Source organism: Alternaria arborescens (assembly GCF_004154835.1).
Source record: "Alternaria arborescens strain FERA 675 chromosome Unknown contig_2, whole genome shotgun sequence".
NCBI classification, from domain to species: Eukaryota; Fungi; Ascomycota; class Dothideomycetes; order Pleosporales; family Pleosporaceae; genus Alternaria; species Alternaria arborescens.
The window spans coordinates 1665638-1685036 of NW_021167857.1; the positions used below are offsets into that span (position 1 = coordinate 1665638).

Consider the following 19399-nt stretch of genomic DNA (forward strand, 5'->3'; position numbering starts at 1 on the left):
AGACACTGAGACATCTGTATAGGCTTGTATTGAGACGAATCCTTGAGGAACTATCAAGCCCCTCATAAAGATTAATAGCATTGTAGACTTCAGACTCTCTCTATATTTCTTATACAGCTATTAAATGCATAAAGGAAACACTATCGTTCATTCAAATATCTGGTTAAACCCCACGGCAAAGACAAAAGTAGTCAAAATAATCATAGCAGTCATGTCGGTCCAAGAACATTGGCAGATACTCAGCTTTCCATTCTCCGCCAATACGAGATGTCCAACGTGCCTTGCAGTACTCCCAGTATGCAGGATACCAACCCGAATGATGCCAATCTACAATCGACACGACACGAGGATTACGCCCAGTTGAGACTAGTATATTACTAGGATGGAGGTCTGCGTGTGTGAAGACGATGGAGTCTTGGTCTGGAAGGTGGTGGCGGGACTCATGCGGTGGATGAACACCGAGATCTTTGCTCAGACCAAAATCAGTTGAGAGAAATAATCGTGAAAAGCGGATACATTGGGAAAAGGTCCAGGAGGTTTTACGAAACTGGAATCGAAGATGACATCTGAAAGCGGCTGTCCGCCAATGTGGCCTATATGGCAAGTCAAAAACTTTCAACCAAGAGCTCTGCAAGCATACACATCAAGAGTAAAGCCCAGAGCCAAAGTAGACTTTGTTTTCCTTTGAATGTGGAGATATTGGCTTACCGACGAATGGACTCTTAACATCTTGCTTCAAATTGCGCCATGCATCAACCATGCGACGTAATTGATGACAGACCGCTATCCTGTCCTCTTTGTTCGTATTATCCCAACTCTTTTCTAAGGTTATACCGTTCACGAGCTCCATGTAGATGAAAACCTGCCCGTCGTCTTCACGCCACCCATACACCTCTGGGGCCGGTACGGTATCAGGAAGCAACTGACGTAAGGCCAGGAGACACTGGCCTTCCGCGATCGTAATCTCCTCTCCATATTTCACCAACAAACCGAGATCTTCGCATATTACTGGTGGTGGTCGACTCCTCAACCACGCGTTTTTGTTAGTTGCCTTGGCGATCTCTCTTACTTTTTCTGGTGATGGAAGAGTACGCGATCTTCCGTGATTATGAAAGAACAAAGATTCATGGAAAGTGATATTCCGGTCGAATGGGAGCTGCGAAGGATTGATACTGGAGGCGCTAGCGTTCATGGTCTCTAAATGGCTAAAAGAAGATACTTGAGTGTTCTCAGGTTGATGTACGTTACAACATGAATTTGGTATCAATCGAGTAATCAGGTCGTGTAGAGTATCGAGGTTGTAGTGTCGATGGGAAGGTTGGAGCAAGGCGTATTCGTGCCTGCCTAGCGTGGCTGAGTCATTACAGCCCTTGGTCCTAGCGATCTTTGTCGTACCCACCCAACAGTTACGATGACTGATCTGCTCCTGAGTTTGATATTCTGGAGTACTGGATTGGGTTCTCTATGGTGTTAATGGCAACAATCACACTAGCGCCCGGCAGAACCTGTATACGCCATAGACGCTCACATCGGCGCAATGTAGGCCGCCCCACCATCGTCTAGAACATGCAGTCATACGAAGATCTGCGCTTTTGACTCAACCATTTTATCAGTATTTGAAAACAACTACTTCGCGAGCTCTCATCTCTTTAGTAGCTTGCCAAACACCTGGAAATAAAATGACTGATTCTATGGATGACGAGCGCCTTGGGCGAGCAGTACCTACATCGCCTGCTAAACCCCCCAGCAAGGACATCAAGCTCTCCGGCCAGTACGCAACCATCGTCCCAGTACATCCGGATCATGCGGCAGAATTGTACGAGCTCATTGAAGGAGATGACAATGCATCGCTATTCGACTTCATCTTCGACAAGCATCCCAAGTCCCTCGAAGAACTCCAGGCTAGCCTCGCAGTAAAAGCAGCAACAACGCATCCCTGGACCTACACCATTCTTCGAAACAACCCGCAAGATGGAACATGTAGGCCAGTAGGAATGGTGGATCTGATGCGTATGGATCTTCCGAACCACGTTATTGAGGTGGGCAATATACAATACACACCCGCATTGCAGCGCACACCCGCCGCCACGGAGGCTATGTATTTGCTCGCCAAGTATGTGTTTGAAACTCTTGGGTTCAGAAGATATGAGTGGAAGTGCAATAGCCTCAATCATCCGTCGCGTCGAGCGGCAGAGCGATTAGGATTCAAGTACGAGGGTACGTTCCGGCAGCACATGATTGTCAGGGGACGCAATCGCGATACCAATTGGTACTCTATCTTGGATTCTGAGTGGGATCATGTCAAGAGTGGCTTGGAGAAATGGTTACATCCTGACAACTTTGACGCGGAAGGGAGACAGAAGAAGACATTACAGCAGTTGAGGGAATCGTAGTCCAACACTTTGTCTTGTAACATAAGTCGTAAATCTGAGCCCATAGCAACCCCTTCAGACAACATTGAAACCTAAACGCGATAGCGAAATTCTTGTTGAGCCTATGTAGTGCCTTGTTCTGTGTCAGTGTTGTGTACCTGAAGCCTTTCCTAAAGGGACAAGTCCAGCCGAGCTACCTATATCGGGAACTTTGCATAAACCATAACACCGCATGACCTTTTCAAGCGAATCTCAATACCGGGGAAATATGCCCCATAGGTGGGCCAAGCCGGATACTAACGGCAATGACTCACCATCATACTTCAATAGTTCATGAATCCAATAGCCATCGCGCCACTTCTCAGGCAACAGTAAGACCTAGACGCAATATCACACTTCTTGTTGACATATCAATGGTCAAGCAAGAGACAGCTAGTGCTAGTAGGCCCAGAAGAACCGGGCTCAAGAATATATCAAGAGTCGCCATTATCTGGATCAAACAACTTGACAATTAGTAGTGCGACTTCTTTACAAACCTTGCGCAAAGTTCACCGCAGTCGTGCCAGCAGATAATCAGCATACCATGTCGTCTCAGCCACTAAACGCTCAGGCACAACGCCTCAGATCCCTCCATACACCAGGCAAACCCCTCGTCTTGACCAACGTCTGGGACGCAATAAGTGCAAATGCCATCGCCGCTCTTCCCGGCACAAAAGCGCTCGCAACAGCCAGTGCCGCCATCGCCGCCGCATCTGGTCTATCCGACGACGATCTGATCCTCACCGTCAACATGCGTGCTGTGGAGTCGATTGCCAAAGTAGCAGCTGCACACAATCTCCCGCTGACCGTGGATCTGCAGGACGGGTTCGGCGACGAGCTAGAGGAGGCCGTGAGACGCGTTATCGAATTAGGTGGGGTGGGTATCAACCTTGAAGACTACGGACGTGAGATCGATGGGCTGTATGGTGTTGAGGAACAGTGCAGCCGTATACGTCGCGTGATGGCTGTTGCTCGCGGTAGTGGCGTGCCTGATTTTGTAATCAACGCGCGGTCAGATGCGCTATTCGCGGGCACCGGAATCGAAGATGTGATTAAGCGCGGGCAGGCGTATCTGGAAGCTGGAGCCTGGAACATCTTCGTTTGGGGTGGGCCGAGCAGGAAGGGCTGGGGTAGGGATGAAGTTGGAAAAGTATGCCGGGCTTTTGATGGGAGGTTGAATGTTATCCTGGACAGAATGAGTGGGAATGGCCTGGCGATCAGAGACTTGGAAGATATTGGGGTTGCGAGGATTAGCATTGGTCCCCAGTTGATGCGTCGGACGGCGGTACTGTTGGCGGGTGAGGCTCAAAAGATACTTGATGGAAAGTCTAGCGCAGCTGAGGCGTGACGATAGGGTGTTGGTGTATCATTTTAGTTCGTGAATTGGCCTTTGTCCGTTGCACAGTTAAAGAAGAACAAGACACCGCCGTGGAGTACTAAAGGCATGTTCCTGACTATCAGTCTCTGCTTATCACTCTGACCCCTATGAACTACTGTACCTCTAAGAGCCGTCAGAGAAGTCTCAGGTCGCCACCAGTCACCATAATTCCCTCCTCACTGCTCCGTCTTCCCTTGCTCCGCCTTCCCCACAACCGCCTTCACATCCGCTCTCTCCCCTAGAATCCCCATACACCAACACACAGCCTCCTTCCACTCCCTCTGCATCTCTCCATCATCCACCGTCCGCTCTCCGACCATCTCAGGCAGTCCCTTCATAGCCTCCTCCCTGAAGAACCACCAGCTAGGCAGGAAATTCAACTTTGCTAACGCAGCCAATTTGAGCGGCGAAAACATGGCGCTGTACTGACAGGCGCGGGCTAGCAGGGGACCGTGGTTAAAGGCAACCTGCCACATTATGTGCGCGATGGCGTCGATATTGGAGGAGAGTATAGGAGAAGGGGAGGTAGGAACGAGGTTGAGGTGAGTGGTGAGAACATGGTGGAGGAGCTGTATTGTTTGGGGTACGGGTGCGGCAGAAGGAGGTTGTGACAAAGTCGTTGTTGCGGGCTCTTGCGCGGGATCGACGTTGGGTTTCGCCGAAGAGATTCTTCGTTTCTTTGGTGGTGGGAAGCATTGGGGGTGCAGGTGAGTGGTGCCGTTGTCTGCTGCCTCGGCGTTGACCTGGAGGTATACTTTTGTTGGCGACTGTTCCTGTAGTAGTGTCAGTCCTGCTTTCAAACTTCTGGTATATTTCGTCTCACCTCATCCTTTTTCTTGTTGCCTGCCAGGATGGAACCTTTTGCAGCAGTACTCTCCCGCCGCTGCTGACCGACGACATTTGGCGAATCCCGAGGTGTCGAGTTCTTACGTTGTTGTTGTGCCGTGCTCGTAGCTTGAGAAACAGACACTTTCCGCTGTTGTTGTGCTTTCTCAGCGCCTTTTGAGCTTGGAGACGAAGGTACAGGACCCTAGTTTTGTCAGTACATCACTGCTTGCTCCTTTAGCATCCGAAAGCCCGGCTCACCTTCCTCGCTGTAGGGGTGTTCGGCCTAGAAGCCAAAGCGACATCCGACATCCTGTTGTTTTGGAGAGCTTTTTGGGTAAAATGGCGAAACAGTCGGCCAGGAGGTTGAAAAGGTGGACAGGACGTGTAGAAGACGAAAGAGATTGGTGTTTGCGAGAAGCGGTTTGAGTAAGAAGAGAGGTGAGATAGCGTAGTATCAAACGCGGAAACACAGAGTGAATGCTAGTATGAGCGACTAGTAAGATGGAATATCAAAGGACTTCTAGATTAATAAAGGAAGTTTCTCTGTAAGAGGGAGCCTTGTTGTCGTAACAGTAACGAATACGATCTTAGTCGTTTGCTCCACGTTGTCCCCAGCGCTTATATGTGAACCGGGTTAGGATTAAGGCAACGGCTGATTTTCGTGGAGAGAGAGGACGCGGGCAAGTACAGAAAAAGACGGTGAGGTGAAAAACGTGGAAGTGTACTTGACAGGGGGGATTCCAGTGCAAAAAAGGTTTGCCAGCGCATGAAGTAAGAGATAACGAGCATGAAGACATCGAATAGACTGGATGAGCTTTTGAAACGAGGACCCGAGACCCGATCAGACGCCGTGGGCTATATGAGAGGATCGCCAACCAGAGCAGACCCTATTTGTGACTCCCAAGACTGTGCTACGCAAGCGGTTATGGTATATTACTCCAATGAACGCCGCCCATCCATCTCTGTATGCAAAAGCTTCCCAAGGTCAACTTCAACACTAAGCTCGTCCCCTTGCCCGTGTCGCGCGTGCTTTAGGTTTCGCTTTCGCCTTCTTTGGCTTAGGCACCTCCTCTTCTTCCTCTTCCTCCTCTGAATCCCCAATATCCTCCTCGTCAAGATCCATCTCCTCGTCTTCACTCTCTACCTTGGCCTTCTTCTTTGAGCTCGCGCTCTTCTTCTGTTTCTTGCGATTAGCTTCAAACGCCTCCTCTGATGGCTCCTCCATGGGCGTCGAGCGCTTTGAACCTCGCGACTTGGGCGCGTACTTGGCCTCTAGTGAATCGAAGAAGTTGCCCGCTCTTGCCTTCTGGCGTCCCTGTATCAGAGCTGCTAGGCTTGCCATGTCGTCTGTGCCGCTCTTTTTTCCCTTTGGCTTCGCCTTGGTCTTGCCGTTTGTGGCTCCTGACGCTTCCTTCTTGGCTTGTTTCTTGTCAAAGTCTTCGCGCCGCTTCTTCTCCGCATCCTTGGCTTTCTGACGGGTCTCGTCTGTCTCGGCTTCGTACGCAGGGTACGAGCTGACGTTTCCGTTTTCGATCTCCTCGTCTAGGATCTGCCTGAACCGGTCATCGTCTTCGAGGATGTCAGACAGCATGACGAGATCGTACACTTTGTTCAGGTTGCCCTTGACCTTCTTGAACGCCTTGACCAGATCGCGCCGTTCCTCCTCGCTGCCCTTGTATTCATTTGCGACGTTGTTGATCGCCTCCTCATTGACGACGTTCTCGAACTGCTCCCGGTAAAACTTCAGCCAGTCAAAGTCATCGTCGTCCTCCATTGTCTCGGCTGTGCTGCCCGTGAGGTCATATCGCTTGCGTCGGCGGTCGTCTGAGAGTACGGCATATGCGAATGCGATCTCTTGAAAGGCTTTGTTGGCGGCTTCTTTCTCATCAGGTGCGGCCTTGTCTGGGAAAAGTTCAGCGATGCCTTGTTGACCTGTCTAGTAAGAAAACCTACCCGGGTGGCACTTGAGCGCCATTTTGCGATATGCCTTCTTCACCTCGTCGGCGGTAGCTTCTACCTCCAGTCCCAGCACCTCGTACGGGTCAATTGCAGGCGGGCCATCTTCTTCATCCATGTCGTTCTCGCCTTCGCTCTCGTCATTGTTTACAAAGTCGTCCTCTGTGTGCTCCTCGGGCGTCTGTTCTTTCTTCTGTTTCCGTGCCATATTGTTGAGTTATGATGTAGATGTAAAGTTGGTGCAAGTACTGACGGTTGACGCCTGAGTGAGAACGCGACGCGACCAACCGCGATCCCCGGACTTAACACGGAGCTAACCGTTCAGACCCACTCCCCACCGTCACTTTTGGCCAGAACGCCAATTACATCACCTTCACTTTCTTCACCCTCCAAAATGCAAGCGCAAGTCGACTACGACACAGGTCCCGTGCGTACCTGGGACGGCCCGGTGCCGCCAGCTCAAGGCGCAGATCCCAACGACCATCTACAATACATGCGACTGGCCCTTGACCAAGCCCAAGAATCACCACCAAAACCATCAAACTTCCGTGTTGGCGCCTTGTTAGTCGATGCAGATACCGGGGCCATCCTTTCTCGCGGCTACACTCTAGAGTGTGAGGGAAACACGCATGCAGAGCAATGTTGTCTCCTGAAGCTCGCCCAAGCACATGGTCTGCCTGAAGAGCGAGTTGGCGAAGCTTTGCCGTCAAACACTGTCATCTACACTACCATGGAGCCTTGTAACCTTCGGTTAAGTGGCAACCTACCCTGTGCGGATCGTATCATTCGCACAAGAGGGGCAAATGGAGAGCAGAAGATTAAAAAGGTGTATCTAGGGGTCAAAGAGCCGGAGAAGTTTGTTGGCGAGAACGAGGGGCGGAAGAAGCTGGAGGAGCATGGTATCGAATGTGTACATGTACCTGGGTTGGAGGAGAGGATATTGAGTGTTGCTACTGCTGGCCATGAGCAGTAAGAATGACCGATTCGGGAATGGTATTAAAGATATAGACGTAGAATCTGACAAGTGAGATAGGTGCAAACGATGTGCAGATCATACAGTATCGACCCTCAACTGTTGCATTGTTTCCCCCTTTGACCTCCTGCTCCTACGCTCTCAAGTTCTCCAACTCCATATCTGCGACTTGTACCCGTTGCCGTCGATCCTTCGCTTTCCCTCTTCCAGTACTTTTCATCTTCAACCCCATCTCGTACTTGAACCGCTTCCACCTAGTTTTTCGGATCTCTGACGGCCTGACACTGCCTGATAGTCGCACTTGCGTCTTCTTGGATGATGTTGGTTGCGTCGTCTTAACAGATGGTCTCTGTGCTGCCTCCATGGTCTGCTGATCAGCCGCATCGTATTCGATAGCCATGGGGCTGACGGCCAGCAGTGAGATGAACAGGGATGCGAAGCGACTTTGTTGCTTTGTAGCTGTTACTGAACTCGTAGAATCTGAGGTCGTTCGCTTGTTTGAGGTTGTTGATCTGGTTTTGAACGTGGTATGGTGCTTCGACGTCGTTTCATTCCATGTCCGCGACTTGAACACGACGCCCGATCTTGATGCGCTTGTTCTGCGTTTGTGTAGTGTTGTCTGTGTCAAGGCGCGCTGATCTCTAAATTTGCCTGATGGCGACGAGCTGCTGGTCATTTCTGATGCTCGTATGGATACTGGACGTACTGCGGCCATGTTGGTCTTGGTTGCGGAGTAGGATGCCTGACTTGGAGAGCAGTTGTGTCAGGGAAGACAGACGAATAGAGTTGATAGTAGCGATAGCAATCGAGAACGAGATTAGAACTGTATGAGTTTAGAAACGCGCTTCAAGAATGCGCTCAGATGTCAGTAAGCTGTAGCTTGATCGCCGACTCCACGCGACAGGCCATCATGCTGTCTCATAAACCTTTCCAACTAGATAGCATCTTTCGTTTAGTACTTTACCAGGCGTCCAGTCAGACAGTAACGAAATGAGAATTTCCTGATTCGGTAGCTTGGGGCTGAACATCCCTGTCTAAGAGGATCAGCCCTGCGTAAGCAAGACATAGCTAAGGTGTGAAGGCGGACGGAGTTTAGCCCATCTCATGTTCATAGGAGCTGCTTCATCTAAGAAGCGTCTTGTGTGATGGCCAAGCGACGCCTCATGTCATGATTGAGAGCGCAAAAATAGATTGTGGCTTCAGCTGTGCCGCGCGCTTTATGTTACATAGCTAGGCCTACCGATAGAGAAGCTCAACGGAGCTTTTAAAGACATTCATAACCCGCGCTCTGCGATGCGAAAGTATCGTATGCGTCAAGCAAACGCGACCGCCAGGAGGAAGGTGCACATCAAGGTAGGGCAATCAAGCCGACGCGTATATCTGGGACATAGCGACCTAGTAACGCGAACGCGCTGCAAAGAATGGGATTACACAGAAAAGGGTTCAAAAGCTACTGTCTATAGAATTCAACGTTAACGGCCACCGGCACGCCGGACAACCCATCCCCTACCCCGTCAAAACCCGCGTACCTCAGCCCCCGACCCGAAACGATCGCCTAGCGTAAATCTCACTTAGTAGACCATTGCGTCATGACTTTTTCGCATCGAACAAATGCCATCACCAGTATCGATCAACACCCAAATTGCGTAACCCAGACCACATTAGACCACTTTGTAACCATCTATCTCATAATGACGCAGTGCCAAAAACATGTGGTTGGCTAAAGCAGACAATAAGAAAACGCCTCATGTGCAGTACATAGCCAGAATACATGCCTATAATAACCGTTCCATCCAACTTGCTCTAAAACCTCTACAATGCTATCTTACATCCGTCCATTCGCAACACAAACCACAAACCAAACCTTACGTACCATTTCCAAACCGACCTTCACATCCAGCATATCAAAAATCACAGCCGCAAAAATGTCCACCGGAAACCTCAACATCGAAACCAAAGACGTGAAAACCGCCCCAGGCATCAAGCTCTCAGAAGAACAAAACAAAATCGTAGGCTCCGTCCTCGACCTCTTCGCCGGCCGCCCGTCCCTTCCTAAACTGCGTCTATGGCGTGACGACGCTACTTTCACAGACCCCATTACCATCGCCGAGGGCCGCGACAAGTACTCGGCACAATGGTATGGACTGCAATCGGCATTCAGCGAGATTGAGCGCTTGAACCACCAGGTCAAGGATGCGGGGAACCCTATTCTGATGGATTTGAGGACAAGATATGTCATCAAGGGACTGGGTAAGGAGCAGTTGATTCAGAGTGAGGTGGCTATCCATTTGGATGCAGAGGGCAAGATTGCAAAGGTTGAGGATAAGTGGGATGGCAAGTTGCCGGATAGCAGTATTGCTAACGTAAGTTCACTCCACATGGAGTTCTTGTTGGGGATAGTTATGCTAACGTTTTGTACAGGCTTTCCGACACTTGAATGCTGTTACTGTGCCCAAGTTTGTTGGGGTACCGAAGAACGATGAGGAGGACAGGGAGAGGGGAAACCAGTAGTTATATCCTTGTGTAAATCGAGTAGTCTAGCGCCAAGTACATTAACGTACTGCGTAAACTCGTAATTCGTAAATTCATTACAATATGTATCATGTCTTTTATCGTGCTCTTTTTTACATCGCTCCTCTCCTCATGCGCCATGGAACATCCTGCCCAAGGCTAGGTGTAGGAACAGTCCAACTACGCCAGCGCCTACACCCAGCACTTTCAGACTCGGTGCTCCTGCAACGATCAATATTGTGCCGCATCCTCCTTGCTCCGCTCTGGGTAGATCAGGTCCGTCCATTGTGATTGTAGCGCAAAAGCCGCCTTGCACTGTAGCTGGGTTCTGGTATACGGTGGTTTGGGGAGGCGGTTGAGCGTACACGATTGCCGTTTGCTGCTGGGGGTACACAGTTACGGTCGTGACCTGTGCGACGTTTACCGCGCCTCCACATTGGTTTCCGCTTGGACAGCAGCCAATGAGTCCGTTGGAGTTACCGGGTACGGCGCATTCGTAGCCTGATGGACAGCACCTGAATCTGATCAGCAGGAGCTATGCCATCTTCAAGCAATCCTACTTACCAACTAGGCTGGTTGACATTGCTGCAGCTCACTGACGCGGATGAAGGACACCAGTTTGCATCTTGCGCTACGACTGATTGGCCTTCTGGGTTTACGATATATACGGCGCCGGAGAATGGCGCATTGTTCGAGATTTGCTGCGGTATAGCTTCAGGCTTTGCGATGGGTTCAGCGACACACAATGTTAACGTCGCGACGACCAGGCTCCATGGCGCAAAGGATATCATAGTGCTAGTAATCGCAAAGGCTGGCGGAAAGAGCTATCGGGTGCGACAAAGGTCTCCAGCGACGAACGACAGGGAACAGAGAAATATGCTGCTGGGTTAGTATTGCGACGAAAAGGCACAGCCTCAGAAAGACGAGAGATCAAAAATCAGCAGTCAGTCGGGCGCATACCGGGCTGCTACCCTGCCCTTAAGACTGACCGGATTACCTTGGAAGCTTCCTCTAGAGAGCTGGGATAGCTCCACAAGCTTGCTGCATGTTGGGCTAGCTCGTCATGGACAGCTTCATGCCGGCCTAGTGGGGAGGCGCACTATTGGTAGCCTCGACGGCACCGAGGTCTAGTTCGCGGTAAAGTGGTCCGACTTAGCTGCTTTTTGCAAAGGCTCACATTCGGGCATCATGGCAAAACGGCGGTGTTGAGGTGTGATGGGGCTGCAGTGGCCGGGTGGCCCTTGTGAACGATGCTTGCTGCCCATCTTCCGATCATGTTTGCTGGCAGTGGAGAGTAGGGCGAAGTTACTGGGCGTCAGCAGTGCGCAGCGAAAGCCTTGATTGCTTCCCTGCAATTGCACAAGCCACACTTCTTGGGAGCGGCTGCATCGGATGCCATCGCGTGTTGAGGTGCATGAGGATAGCTGCACATGCGCCGATCTTCCGACGGACTGAGATCGGCTTAGTCAGTCCTCTCATAAGCACGTGATCACGCAGTGGCGGCGATCTGTCGCGTCGCGTCTCTTGTGCTTTCATCCCACCTTGTGCATTGGTAACACAATATGACATGTCAACGCAGGCATCATCGCGTCCTTATCGGTTATACCCCGCATATTGTTTTAAAGCATCACCTACATACAATACATGGGTGAAGCTTACAGCTGCAGATGTGCAGGCTCTTCGTTCTGAGAAGGAGTTCCAAGGTAGTAGTAGTTCTGATCAGTGTCATAGCTGTTGCTGAGATACTTGAGCAGCGCAGCGCGGCCTGTACTTTCACCTCAACCACCCCATCCGATATGTCCGCATCGTCGGAGTTGTAGTAGCCATCGACGAGATTAATCTCAGATACACAGCTCTTACCATCGACGACGGAAGTGGCGCGACCATCGAGTTGAAGATCGTGCGAATACCCCCGGTCGAGCAAAACCCCGTAGACACGTCCTCGAACACAAAGGTCAGCAACCTGAACATCGTCAGCCGATTGGGCGTCTTCGAAGTCGTAGTAGACGATCAGCCACTAGACATAGGCTCTGTCGTCAAGGCAAAATGCACGATATCAGAGTTCAGAGGCAACAAGCAGCTGGAACTGCAGCGCATCTCAGTCATCACGACGACTGACGAAGAAGCACGAGCATGGGCTGAAACCGCTGCGTTTAAGCAGGCGGTCTTGTCGTGCCCATGGCATATCTCGTCAGCTGAGCACAAGCAGATTAAGCACAAGATAAAGACAGATGAGAAGAAGGAGCGGGAATATGCAAGGCGCAAGGCGGAGTACGAGGTCAAGAAGGAGGAACATAGACTGGCAAGGGAGGCATATTATGCGCAAAGAGAGAAGAAGCTTGAGGCGCGACGCCGAAAGGAGGAGGTCATGCTGAATTCTGGTGCTTTGATATGAGATGCAGAGTTCTTTCCTGATCGAGCTGCTGTCAGCACACCAACATTGCTGAATGGGTGCGGGGTTGTGGTGGCGCAGCACATGGGTTCAGCCTGATCGATCAGCTCAAGCTTACGGCACTACATACTTCCTTCCCCCTTGTGAGACGCGCAACGTCAACTGGTCTATTGCTCTCAATCTCTTCAACTATGGAACGATTCAGGAATCGTATACGCGCAAAGCATGACAACATTGTCGAGAGGATTCGCTTCTTGAGAGTTGGCCGACGTGGACATATCGACCAGGCTGAGACAACAGTCCCAATTCCTGACGCAGTCAATAAGTCGCCACAATACAACCGCTTGGCTCGAGATCGAACTATTCGAGTCCTCGATCTGGCTCCCGGCACATGGGACGAACCCGTCAACTGCTCCTTGAGAACAGTTCATCTGGACGATGACGACCCTCGCTACGAAGCGATCTCATACGCCTGGGGCGACCACAACGATCGGAAGCCAATAATTTGCAACGGATGCGCTATCACCACAACACGTAACCTGTTCGAGGCTCTACAGCGCTTCAGATACGTCGATACCACAAGGACGCTCTGGGCCGACGCACTGTGTATAAACCAAGCCGATGACGACGAAAAAACATTACAGGTGCGGCTGATGAGTTATATCTACACAAAAGCTGTTCGGGTACTTGTGTGGCTGCAACATGAGGATGATCAAGTAGTCCAAGATTCCTTGAATGCCATATGTCGACTTGTATGTGAAGAAGATGCCTTTAGCAGATTCGAATCGGTGAAAGGAACAGCACCCAATATATTATATCGATGGCTTGATGTAGATGTCACTACCGTCAGCCAAATGGAGCCTTCCGAACTTACCAATGTCGCTATCGATGCTCTGGAACTCGTCTGCCACTCACCTTGGTTTGGTCGGGGATGGGTAGTCCAGGAGGTGGCATTAAGCACTTCGACGTCAGTGTTTTGGGGTCACAGTGAAATCGACGTTGAGTGGCTGGCTATGGCAGCTTACTGTGTCAGCAGTAAACATAGTTTCAGAGTAAGCCAGGGGATAGTCAATTGCCAATTTCTTCATTTGGTGTGGAGGAAATCACGTAGGTCCTGGGGTCCAAGGCAATCTCTTATCGATCTCATTTACTCAACCAGCGACAAGGCGTTCAACGAGCCAAAGGACAGAATTTATGGTTTACTGGGGCTGAAGACACTTGAGTGCGACCTTGCAAATGGTCAGTCTTTCATTGACCCCGACTATAATATTACGACTATGGAATGCTATCGCAGGGTGGCAGCGAAACTGCTCTCCGAGTGGCACGACCTCAGGGTACTTTCTTGGACGCGCCCCGTTCCAGAGTCAGCTAAAGACTGGCCATCGTGGGTGCCAGATTGGAGCGGAGACCCCGATCCAGCGTTGGCAGACCTTATAGATGAGGAACGCCAGGAAAAGAATACTTCGGGTCTTGTTCAAATATCAGAAACGGTCTTCGGTAAGACTCAGTGCATTGAAATCACAGGTTTCAGAGTCGGTACGATAAACCGGGAAATCAAGGAATACGCCAACTTAGCAGACTATCAGGACGATCCTTGTCTATTCGAAGGACTGCAAGCCTTGCTCCGCCATCTGGAGCACATGTACAGCCAGCAGTGTCTTGCCTTCACCTTTGGCAACGCCCTAAGGGGTCGACCACTAAACTCTACCCGTATCGCAAATCGTCTTAGTGAATATAGTGCATTCATGGAGAGAGATTGTGTCCTAGATATCTATTCGCCGCCTGCAGGAGCATGGTCGGATGATCGCTCCGATCGCTTCGTACCGAGCGCGGATATGTTCGCTTTCGACTGCGATCTTGTGATAAAAGATCATCGCCTTTTTGTTACTAGCACGGAAATGTTAGGCATTGGTCCTCGAGCAATGATACCGGGCGACGTCGTGGTCGTGTTACACGGTGGCCAGGTACCTTTCGTCCTCAGGCCTGCGGACAACGGCCTCTGGAGGCTTGTAGGCGAATGCTACCTCTACGACGTCAACGAAGGTCGTGTTCACCGAGAATGGGAAGAGAAAGGCAGCGTGTCTGAGAAGTTCACTATCTGCTGAATCGTCGATACGTCAAGTACCGGATGGTCGCCCTACTTTCCGATCGCATCGACGCCTTCCAGCTTGGCTACCCGCGTATGCGTCGGGAAGTCCAGTCGACGCCTTACAATAGGCAAACGATGCGCAATTGTTTACGAACGAACGATTTCATCGACCCGAAGTCGACTTCTTCAAGCCGTGGATGATGGGCACGACCAGTAGTTCCGGTTCAAGGAGAGACCAGCTGGCCTATCGAATGGCACTCGCTTTGTATGTTGATCTGTCACCGTCCTCGAGTCAATCCCTACTCCTTGGCTGCATGTGTTGTGTCACATTAAAGACTGTGATTTTGAGAGAATGCGACATTGTTGCGAACCAAAGAGTTCGCTCGGTATTTTCATCAAACGAAGCAGCAGACTTTAAGAGATGATCCACCATGTTCCAAGATTGCTTCTTCGGGCTCTGGAGATCGATGACAGCATGCGGAAAGCAAGGCAAACTGCGAATGACTATTAACAGCAAACACGAATGTCCTTGAGAGCCACGTACATCATCCAGATCTAGCACCGCACAAGCTTTCCATCTTTGAACCATGAGCGACACCAGAGCCGAATCGCTTACCAAGAAACTCAGGAAGGAGTTTGGTTACGTACCATCATGGAAAGTCTCGACAACACAACAATCTCTTGACGCCCACAATTCACACTGGCAAATCAAGCGATTTTATTGTGGGTGGGCCGACGACCACAACAAGTTCCGCCCACTTGCTAAGATGGTACATCGAGCATGCAAGAAGGAAATTGGCGAGCTTCCAGAAGTCACAGAAGACGTGATCAGGAAATGGATTTTGGTGGGTATCTTGACTGACACTGAGATCAAGGCAAAATATCAGTTGCTTTATGACGAGGCGAATCCCAATATGCGCAAAGCGAAGAAGCTATTAGCCGAGTTGAGGCGGGACGAAGGAGGCTGCATCACAGTCGGTGAAGTGCAGGTATTGAGGTGGTTTAAGAGGGGGTTCGACAAGGAAGCTATCGTGCCTAAATACAAGAACCGCATTAAAGAGGCAGCGCTTTTCAATCGCGCGGAAGCCTTCCGGTATCGCTTACAAGAGGAGCTCGAGTCTACTGAGGTGGCATCAATTCCTGAACTACTCGGTCGTTTCCGTGAGGATCTCGATGATAACGCAATCATTCGTCACTACCAGGACATGATATTCCAAGCCCTTGACGAAGGTGTTGCACCGGCGGCAGTCTCATAGCCTGCTGGCGCAGCGAAGTGAACATACCTGGTGCGGATAAACGCGTCTCGATAGAACATGTTTCATTTACCATGGAAGTGAATGTAAGGCAGTAAACATTGCATCCAATTCACTTGAGAAAAATATACCCTGATCAGGCTAGCGGCAGAGATCAACCGCTTTCCCAATCCGCGCCCACACATATCCCACGAAAACTCCCCCAATTATTTGGCAGAAAGTGTCTCTATATCACACTTCTTGATCAGAATTATACACTTGCTTGAAGGCGACAGGTATATCCGTGAATCCCCCCACGCCGAAGTTCCAACCTCAAAATCAGACTGCGACTCTCGCGCTCGATCCTTTCCACAACTCCACACTACCACAAGACAAGGCCATAATGGCGAAGAACGGCAAAGATCCTGCGACGTCTCAGCTAACACGCATCCCGCTGGGTGACTGGAGCCGTACCGAGTATCTTTACATCTAACTGCAGAGTGAACTGCTCCTTGCCGTTGCGTGTCTGCCTGTCACCCCCTGCCATATCATCGATGACGCGGCTCAGTTTATTGGTTACCGCAATTACTTTAGGTCCATCGACGCTGTGACCGGTGATTCACCGGACGAGGCAGGTAGTGGTGTTGTGAAAGGCACCCAGGCCTTTTTCGACAAGCGCGACGAGCTATCTGGATTCGTCTTGTGGGCCCTTCGACAGACGAGTTTGGCAGTGGTCAACAAAGACTCTGTACCGAGGTTCGAGAGCGTCAACATTAGGCCTGATATGTTGAAAGGTTATCGTCAGATCCGTGAACGTCTCGGCTTCGACACATATTTACATGACCCCAAGTTGCTGCGCGAACTCTGGACATTCCTCCAAGACGCCGCTCGCAACCAGTTTCCCGAGTTTAGCGGAGATGCTACCCAAGCTGGTTCCACACAAGGTGTCGGTAACAATGGCGACGTGGACGTCGACATGGATTCCAATACCATCGTCGCACCCAGACCTGTCAACGACACAGCAGCCACATCGGACCACAGTCCAGCAGACAGGGATGAAATGCATGGTGCCGATGCTGACGCTGATGAGGAAGAAGACGCCGAAGGTGCCGAAGACAACACCGAAGACGACGAAGACGATGAGGACTCGGGAGCGGCCCAGCCAGCAGCCCAGCCAGTGACCCGCAAAAGCCCAGATGACTTTGCACTAGAGACGGGAACTGTCCGGTGCACGGCGTGGTCGAAGGAGACAGACTCGCGATGCAAGCGACATGCAGACAACGAGAACGAAGACCGCCGGACGTGGAGATGTCACAACCATGATCCGGTGAGGAAGGCCAAAATAAAGGCTGATCGTCTGGCGAGGAACCGCGCGGCGAAGACGGGAAAGAAAGGAAAGATGGCAAAGAACGCTGGAGTTGCGAAGCCAAATCAGAAGAAAGCGGGCAAGAAAGCAGCAAAGTGAGAGCATACGAGAGCAGGCGCGAAATGCACTTGCTTGGGAGGCTGACAGTGGTGGATGAAGGAGAAATATTTCAGCCATGCAACAAGCTTTCAAAGTGAGCGTCTTGGAAGGATGTACGACATGTGTAGGTAGAGCTAGCTTTCGAGCTACTTTGCACAGGTTAGGACGGAAAAGTTTTTGAAGAAGACAAATTTGGCCGGATGATATAATGAACAGGAAAGACATGGGCAGTGCCTGAATACTGGAGTAAGGCATTGCGGACATGATTTAGCGAGGTGTTCATGGTGCATCAGGTGTTTGCGGAAGGTATTCCAAGGTTACTGTGTTAACCAGCTTACTGTTCCAGTAGCAGACCCTGTATCATAGCTTAATGAATTTAATGACTTTTTTCTCATCAAATCTTTTGCTTGCTTGTCTGTGTGTGTATGGAGTTATTGTTGTTCGTCCAGGTGTGTGAAGTTGCTTTTGCGCACTGTGTTCGGACGCGGAAACGAAAGGCTGAGAAGAGATGACGTTGACGTTTGTAGAACGCTATGACATCATCCCGTGTTGCGGACGCGTCAAGCTATCAGCTATCGCACTGCGCGTACCAAACATCCAGAAGCTTACAAGTGGTTCAGACGGGCTTAGACGTGGCGTTCTCTGTACTTTTGTACGAAGATCTGATTCTCGCAGGTGCGATGCGACAGCAACTTTGATCCGACCCTGCAACGCCGGCAGACACAACATACAACTTCACAATGCTTGGAAGCAAACTGCCAGGATTCCCGATACACCAAGTCGTGCAGCTCTAACAGGACGTTGAGTCTGTTGACTTTTGTGGTACCTGTGATAGATGTGTCTATCCATCGGAGACGATGCTCTAGTCTTAGTTCAGAAGCAACCAGATTCTTTCTGTATTTCTGCTTTTGAACGACTGCACGCAGATTGTACTGTAACACAAGAGGAAGCAAAGATGAGCGTTCAATTGTATCGAGGCGCAGTCGACGTGAGGCCCGGTACAAACCAGCGTACTGGTGCTATTGGGGCGAGGGAAGGCTAAGCGCGGCCAGTCTTGCTTGCTTGTATGCGTAAGATTCAGGGTTATGGCCACCGTGTTGGCATCAGGTTATCAAGCTACCATGGTACCGTCAACTCCTTTACCGAAAGTACCCTTCGTCCTCGTTAGTCTCCTAATTATCCGCAAACTAACACCTTCTCTCCTCAGATACGTTTTTTTCACATCGTCTCGCAAACTCACCAGCTTCACATCGATTCAGTTACCAATAAAGTAAATGCGCGGAAACCCCCACTCACCTACCGGCAATCCGGAGCTATGATGGACATGGAATGGGAACGAGTTTCATGGCGTCGCTACGCGGCGCACTTCTCGCTGTGCGTATTGACAGTCTACATCTCCAATCTCATTACAGAAGCACCTTTCCCTACAGCCATGATCTGGGGCAGCGCGCCTTATATCGGTCTCATCGTTTCGCTCGCTACCCAGTTTGGGCCACCAGGTGTTCCCGCGTCGCAGATGTATTGCCCCATCACAGCTGTCATGCTATTGTATCTTGACAAAGCTGCGACCGCTCTCGGCAAGGCCGCCGAACCAAGTTTTGACAACACTGGAATTCAACATCATGCAGTCCACTTCGCGCTTGCTTTCTTCGTTCTGTCGGAGCTGGAGTACCGTCGGCAATATATTGTGGCGAAAGGCATGGAGCACTTTCGTAACTACCCATTGGACTTGTTGCTTGCCGACATTGATCTCACCTTCAATGTCTCTCGCCATCCAAGTGTATACTGTTATGCGACATCTTACACCAAAACGGGTGGATTTAAAGGAGGGCCCTGACTAGGCTCGCTCTTTATGGTCCTGGATTTTTATTCATTTTCTTTGATTGGTGGCTGCTTCAACTATGGGATCATGCTCATGGTCAACCAAGGCCATAACATGTTTTACAAGCGAGTGACGCGTACAAGCGAGTGACGCACCCCACCAACTTTGCGCACCTCACCTATCTCAATCTACAATGGCTCTACGCAACGTTACTCAATTACTCTCAAATGAAGCTGATGTTCAGCTTGCTATCTTATCTATTAATGCTCAACAAATCCAGGGCAATCGTCCTGCTGCAGCGATCTACAACGTAGCTGAAGCGACGCTCCGCCGCCGACGCGC

The 19399-nt window shown here is 50.5% G+C and overlaps 14 protein-coding genes across 14 annotated transcripts; 9 read left to right on the forward strand and 5 right to left on the reverse strand.

The window, feature by feature from the left end:
- Nucleotides 1-471: 471 nt before the first annotated feature.
- Nucleotides 472-1192, reverse strand: AA0111_g1424 (hypothetical protein; the record flags this gene model as incomplete). Its single annotated transcript, XM_028647082.1, has 2 exons — nucleotides 472-593; nucleotides 709-1192. 2 exons carry the CDS (start codon nucleotides 1190-1192, stop codon nucleotides 472-474), a joined length of 606 nt encoding a protein of 201 aa, XP_028511362.1.
- Nucleotides 1193-1679: 487 nt separating this feature from the next.
- Nucleotides 1680-2393, forward strand: AA0111_g1425 (hypothetical protein; the record flags this gene model as incomplete). Its single annotated transcript, XM_028647083.1, has 1 exon — nucleotides 1680-2393. One exon carries the CDS (start codon nucleotides 1680-1682, stop codon nucleotides 2391-2393), a length of 714 nt encoding a protein of 237 aa, XP_028511361.1.
- A 562-nt stretch (nucleotides 2394-2955) lies between these two features.
- AA0111_g1426 (hypothetical protein) lies at nucleotides 2956-3759 on the forward strand (the record flags this gene model as incomplete). Its single annotated transcript, XM_028647084.1, has 1 exon — nucleotides 2956-3759. One exon carries the CDS (start codon nucleotides 2956-2958, stop codon nucleotides 3757-3759), a length of 804 nt encoding a protein of 267 aa, XP_028511360.1.
- Nucleotides 3760-3965: 206 nt separating this feature from the next.
- AA0111_g1427 (hypothetical protein) lies at nucleotides 3966-4926 on the reverse strand (the record flags this gene model as incomplete). Its single annotated transcript, XM_028647085.1, has 3 exons — nucleotides 3966-4562; nucleotides 4613-4819; nucleotides 4876-4926. The coding sequence occupies 3 exons, from the start codon at nucleotides 4924-4926 to the stop codon at nucleotides 3966-3968; spliced, it is 855 nt and encodes a 284-aa protein (XP_028511359.1).
- Nucleotides 4927-5614: 688 nt separating this feature from the next.
- On the reverse strand, nucleotides 5615-6781 carry AA0111_g1428 (hypothetical protein; the record flags this gene model as incomplete). Its single annotated transcript, XM_028647086.1, has 2 exons — nucleotides 5615-6519; nucleotides 6571-6781. 2 exons carry the CDS (start codon nucleotides 6779-6781, stop codon nucleotides 5615-5617), a joined length of 1116 nt encoding a protein of 371 aa, XP_028511354.1.
- A 186-nt stretch (nucleotides 6782-6967) lies between these two features.
- On the forward strand, nucleotides 6968-7546 carry AA0111_g1429 (hypothetical protein; the record flags this gene model as incomplete). Its single annotated transcript, XM_028647087.1, has 1 exon — nucleotides 6968-7546. The coding sequence occupies one exon, from the start codon at nucleotides 6968-6970 to the stop codon at nucleotides 7544-7546; it is 579 nt and encodes a 192-aa protein (XP_028511353.1).
- A 133-nt stretch (nucleotides 7547-7679) lies between these two features.
- AA0111_g1430 (hypothetical protein) lies at nucleotides 7680-8261 on the reverse strand (the record flags this gene model as incomplete). Its single annotated transcript, XM_028647089.1, has 1 exon — nucleotides 7680-8261. The coding sequence occupies one exon, from the start codon at nucleotides 8259-8261 to the stop codon at nucleotides 7680-7682; it is 582 nt and encodes a 193-aa protein (XP_028511044.1).
- Nucleotides 8262-9471: 1210 nt separating this feature from the next.
- On the forward strand, nucleotides 9472-10057 carry AA0111_g1431 (hypothetical protein; the record flags this gene model as incomplete). The annotated part of the gene is made up of 2 exons (XM_028647090.1): nucleotides 9472-9909; nucleotides 9968-10057. The coding sequence occupies 2 exons, from the start codon at nucleotides 9472-9474 to the stop codon at nucleotides 10055-10057; spliced, it is 528 nt and encodes a 175-aa protein (XP_028511045.1).
- A 130-nt stretch (nucleotides 10058-10187) lies between these two features.
- Nucleotides 10188-10848, reverse strand: AA0111_g1432 (hypothetical protein; the record flags this gene model as incomplete). Its single annotated transcript, XM_028647091.1, has 2 exons — nucleotides 10188-10572; nucleotides 10622-10848. The coding sequence occupies 2 exons, from the start codon at nucleotides 10846-10848 to the stop codon at nucleotides 10188-10190; spliced, it is 612 nt and encodes a 203-aa protein (XP_028511046.1).
- Nucleotides 10849-11624: 776 nt separating this feature from the next.
- On the forward strand, nucleotides 11625-12452 carry AA0111_g1433 (hypothetical protein; the record flags this gene model as incomplete). Its single annotated transcript, XM_028647092.1, has 2 exons — nucleotides 11625-11760; nucleotides 11812-12452. The coding sequence occupies 2 exons, from the start codon at nucleotides 11625-11627 to the stop codon at nucleotides 12450-12452; spliced, it is 777 nt and encodes a 258-aa protein (XP_028511047.1).
- Nucleotides 12453-12640: 188 nt separating this feature from the next.
- AA0111_g1434 (hypothetical protein) lies at nucleotides 12641-14554 on the forward strand (the record flags this gene model as incomplete). The annotated part of the gene is made up of 1 exon (XM_028647093.1): nucleotides 12641-14554. One exon carries the CDS (start codon nucleotides 12641-12643, stop codon nucleotides 14552-14554), a length of 1914 nt encoding a protein of 637 aa, XP_028511040.1.
- Nucleotides 14555-15125: 571 nt separating this feature from the next.
- AA0111_g1435 (hypothetical protein) lies at nucleotides 15126-15794 on the forward strand (the record flags this gene model as incomplete). Its single annotated transcript, XM_028647094.1, has 1 exon — nucleotides 15126-15794. One exon carries the CDS (start codon nucleotides 15126-15128, stop codon nucleotides 15792-15794), a length of 669 nt encoding a protein of 222 aa, XP_028511041.1.
- A 71-nt stretch (nucleotides 15795-15865) lies between these two features.
- On the forward strand, nucleotides 15866-17235 carry AA0111_g1436 (hypothetical protein; the record flags this gene model as incomplete). The annotated part of the gene is made up of 2 exons (XM_028647095.1): nucleotides 15866-15877; nucleotides 16270-17235. The coding sequence occupies 2 exons, from the start codon at nucleotides 15866-15868 to the stop codon at nucleotides 17233-17235; spliced, it is 978 nt and encodes a 325-aa protein (XP_028511042.1).
- A 1432-nt stretch (nucleotides 17236-18667) lies between these two features.
- On the forward strand, nucleotides 18668-19072 carry AA0111_g1437 (hypothetical protein; the record flags this gene model as incomplete). The annotated part of the gene is made up of 1 exon (XM_028647096.1): nucleotides 18668-19072. The coding sequence occupies one exon, from the start codon at nucleotides 18668-18670 to the stop codon at nucleotides 19070-19072; it is 405 nt and encodes a 134-aa protein (XP_028511043.1).
- Nucleotides 19073-19399: the final 327 nt, after the last annotated feature.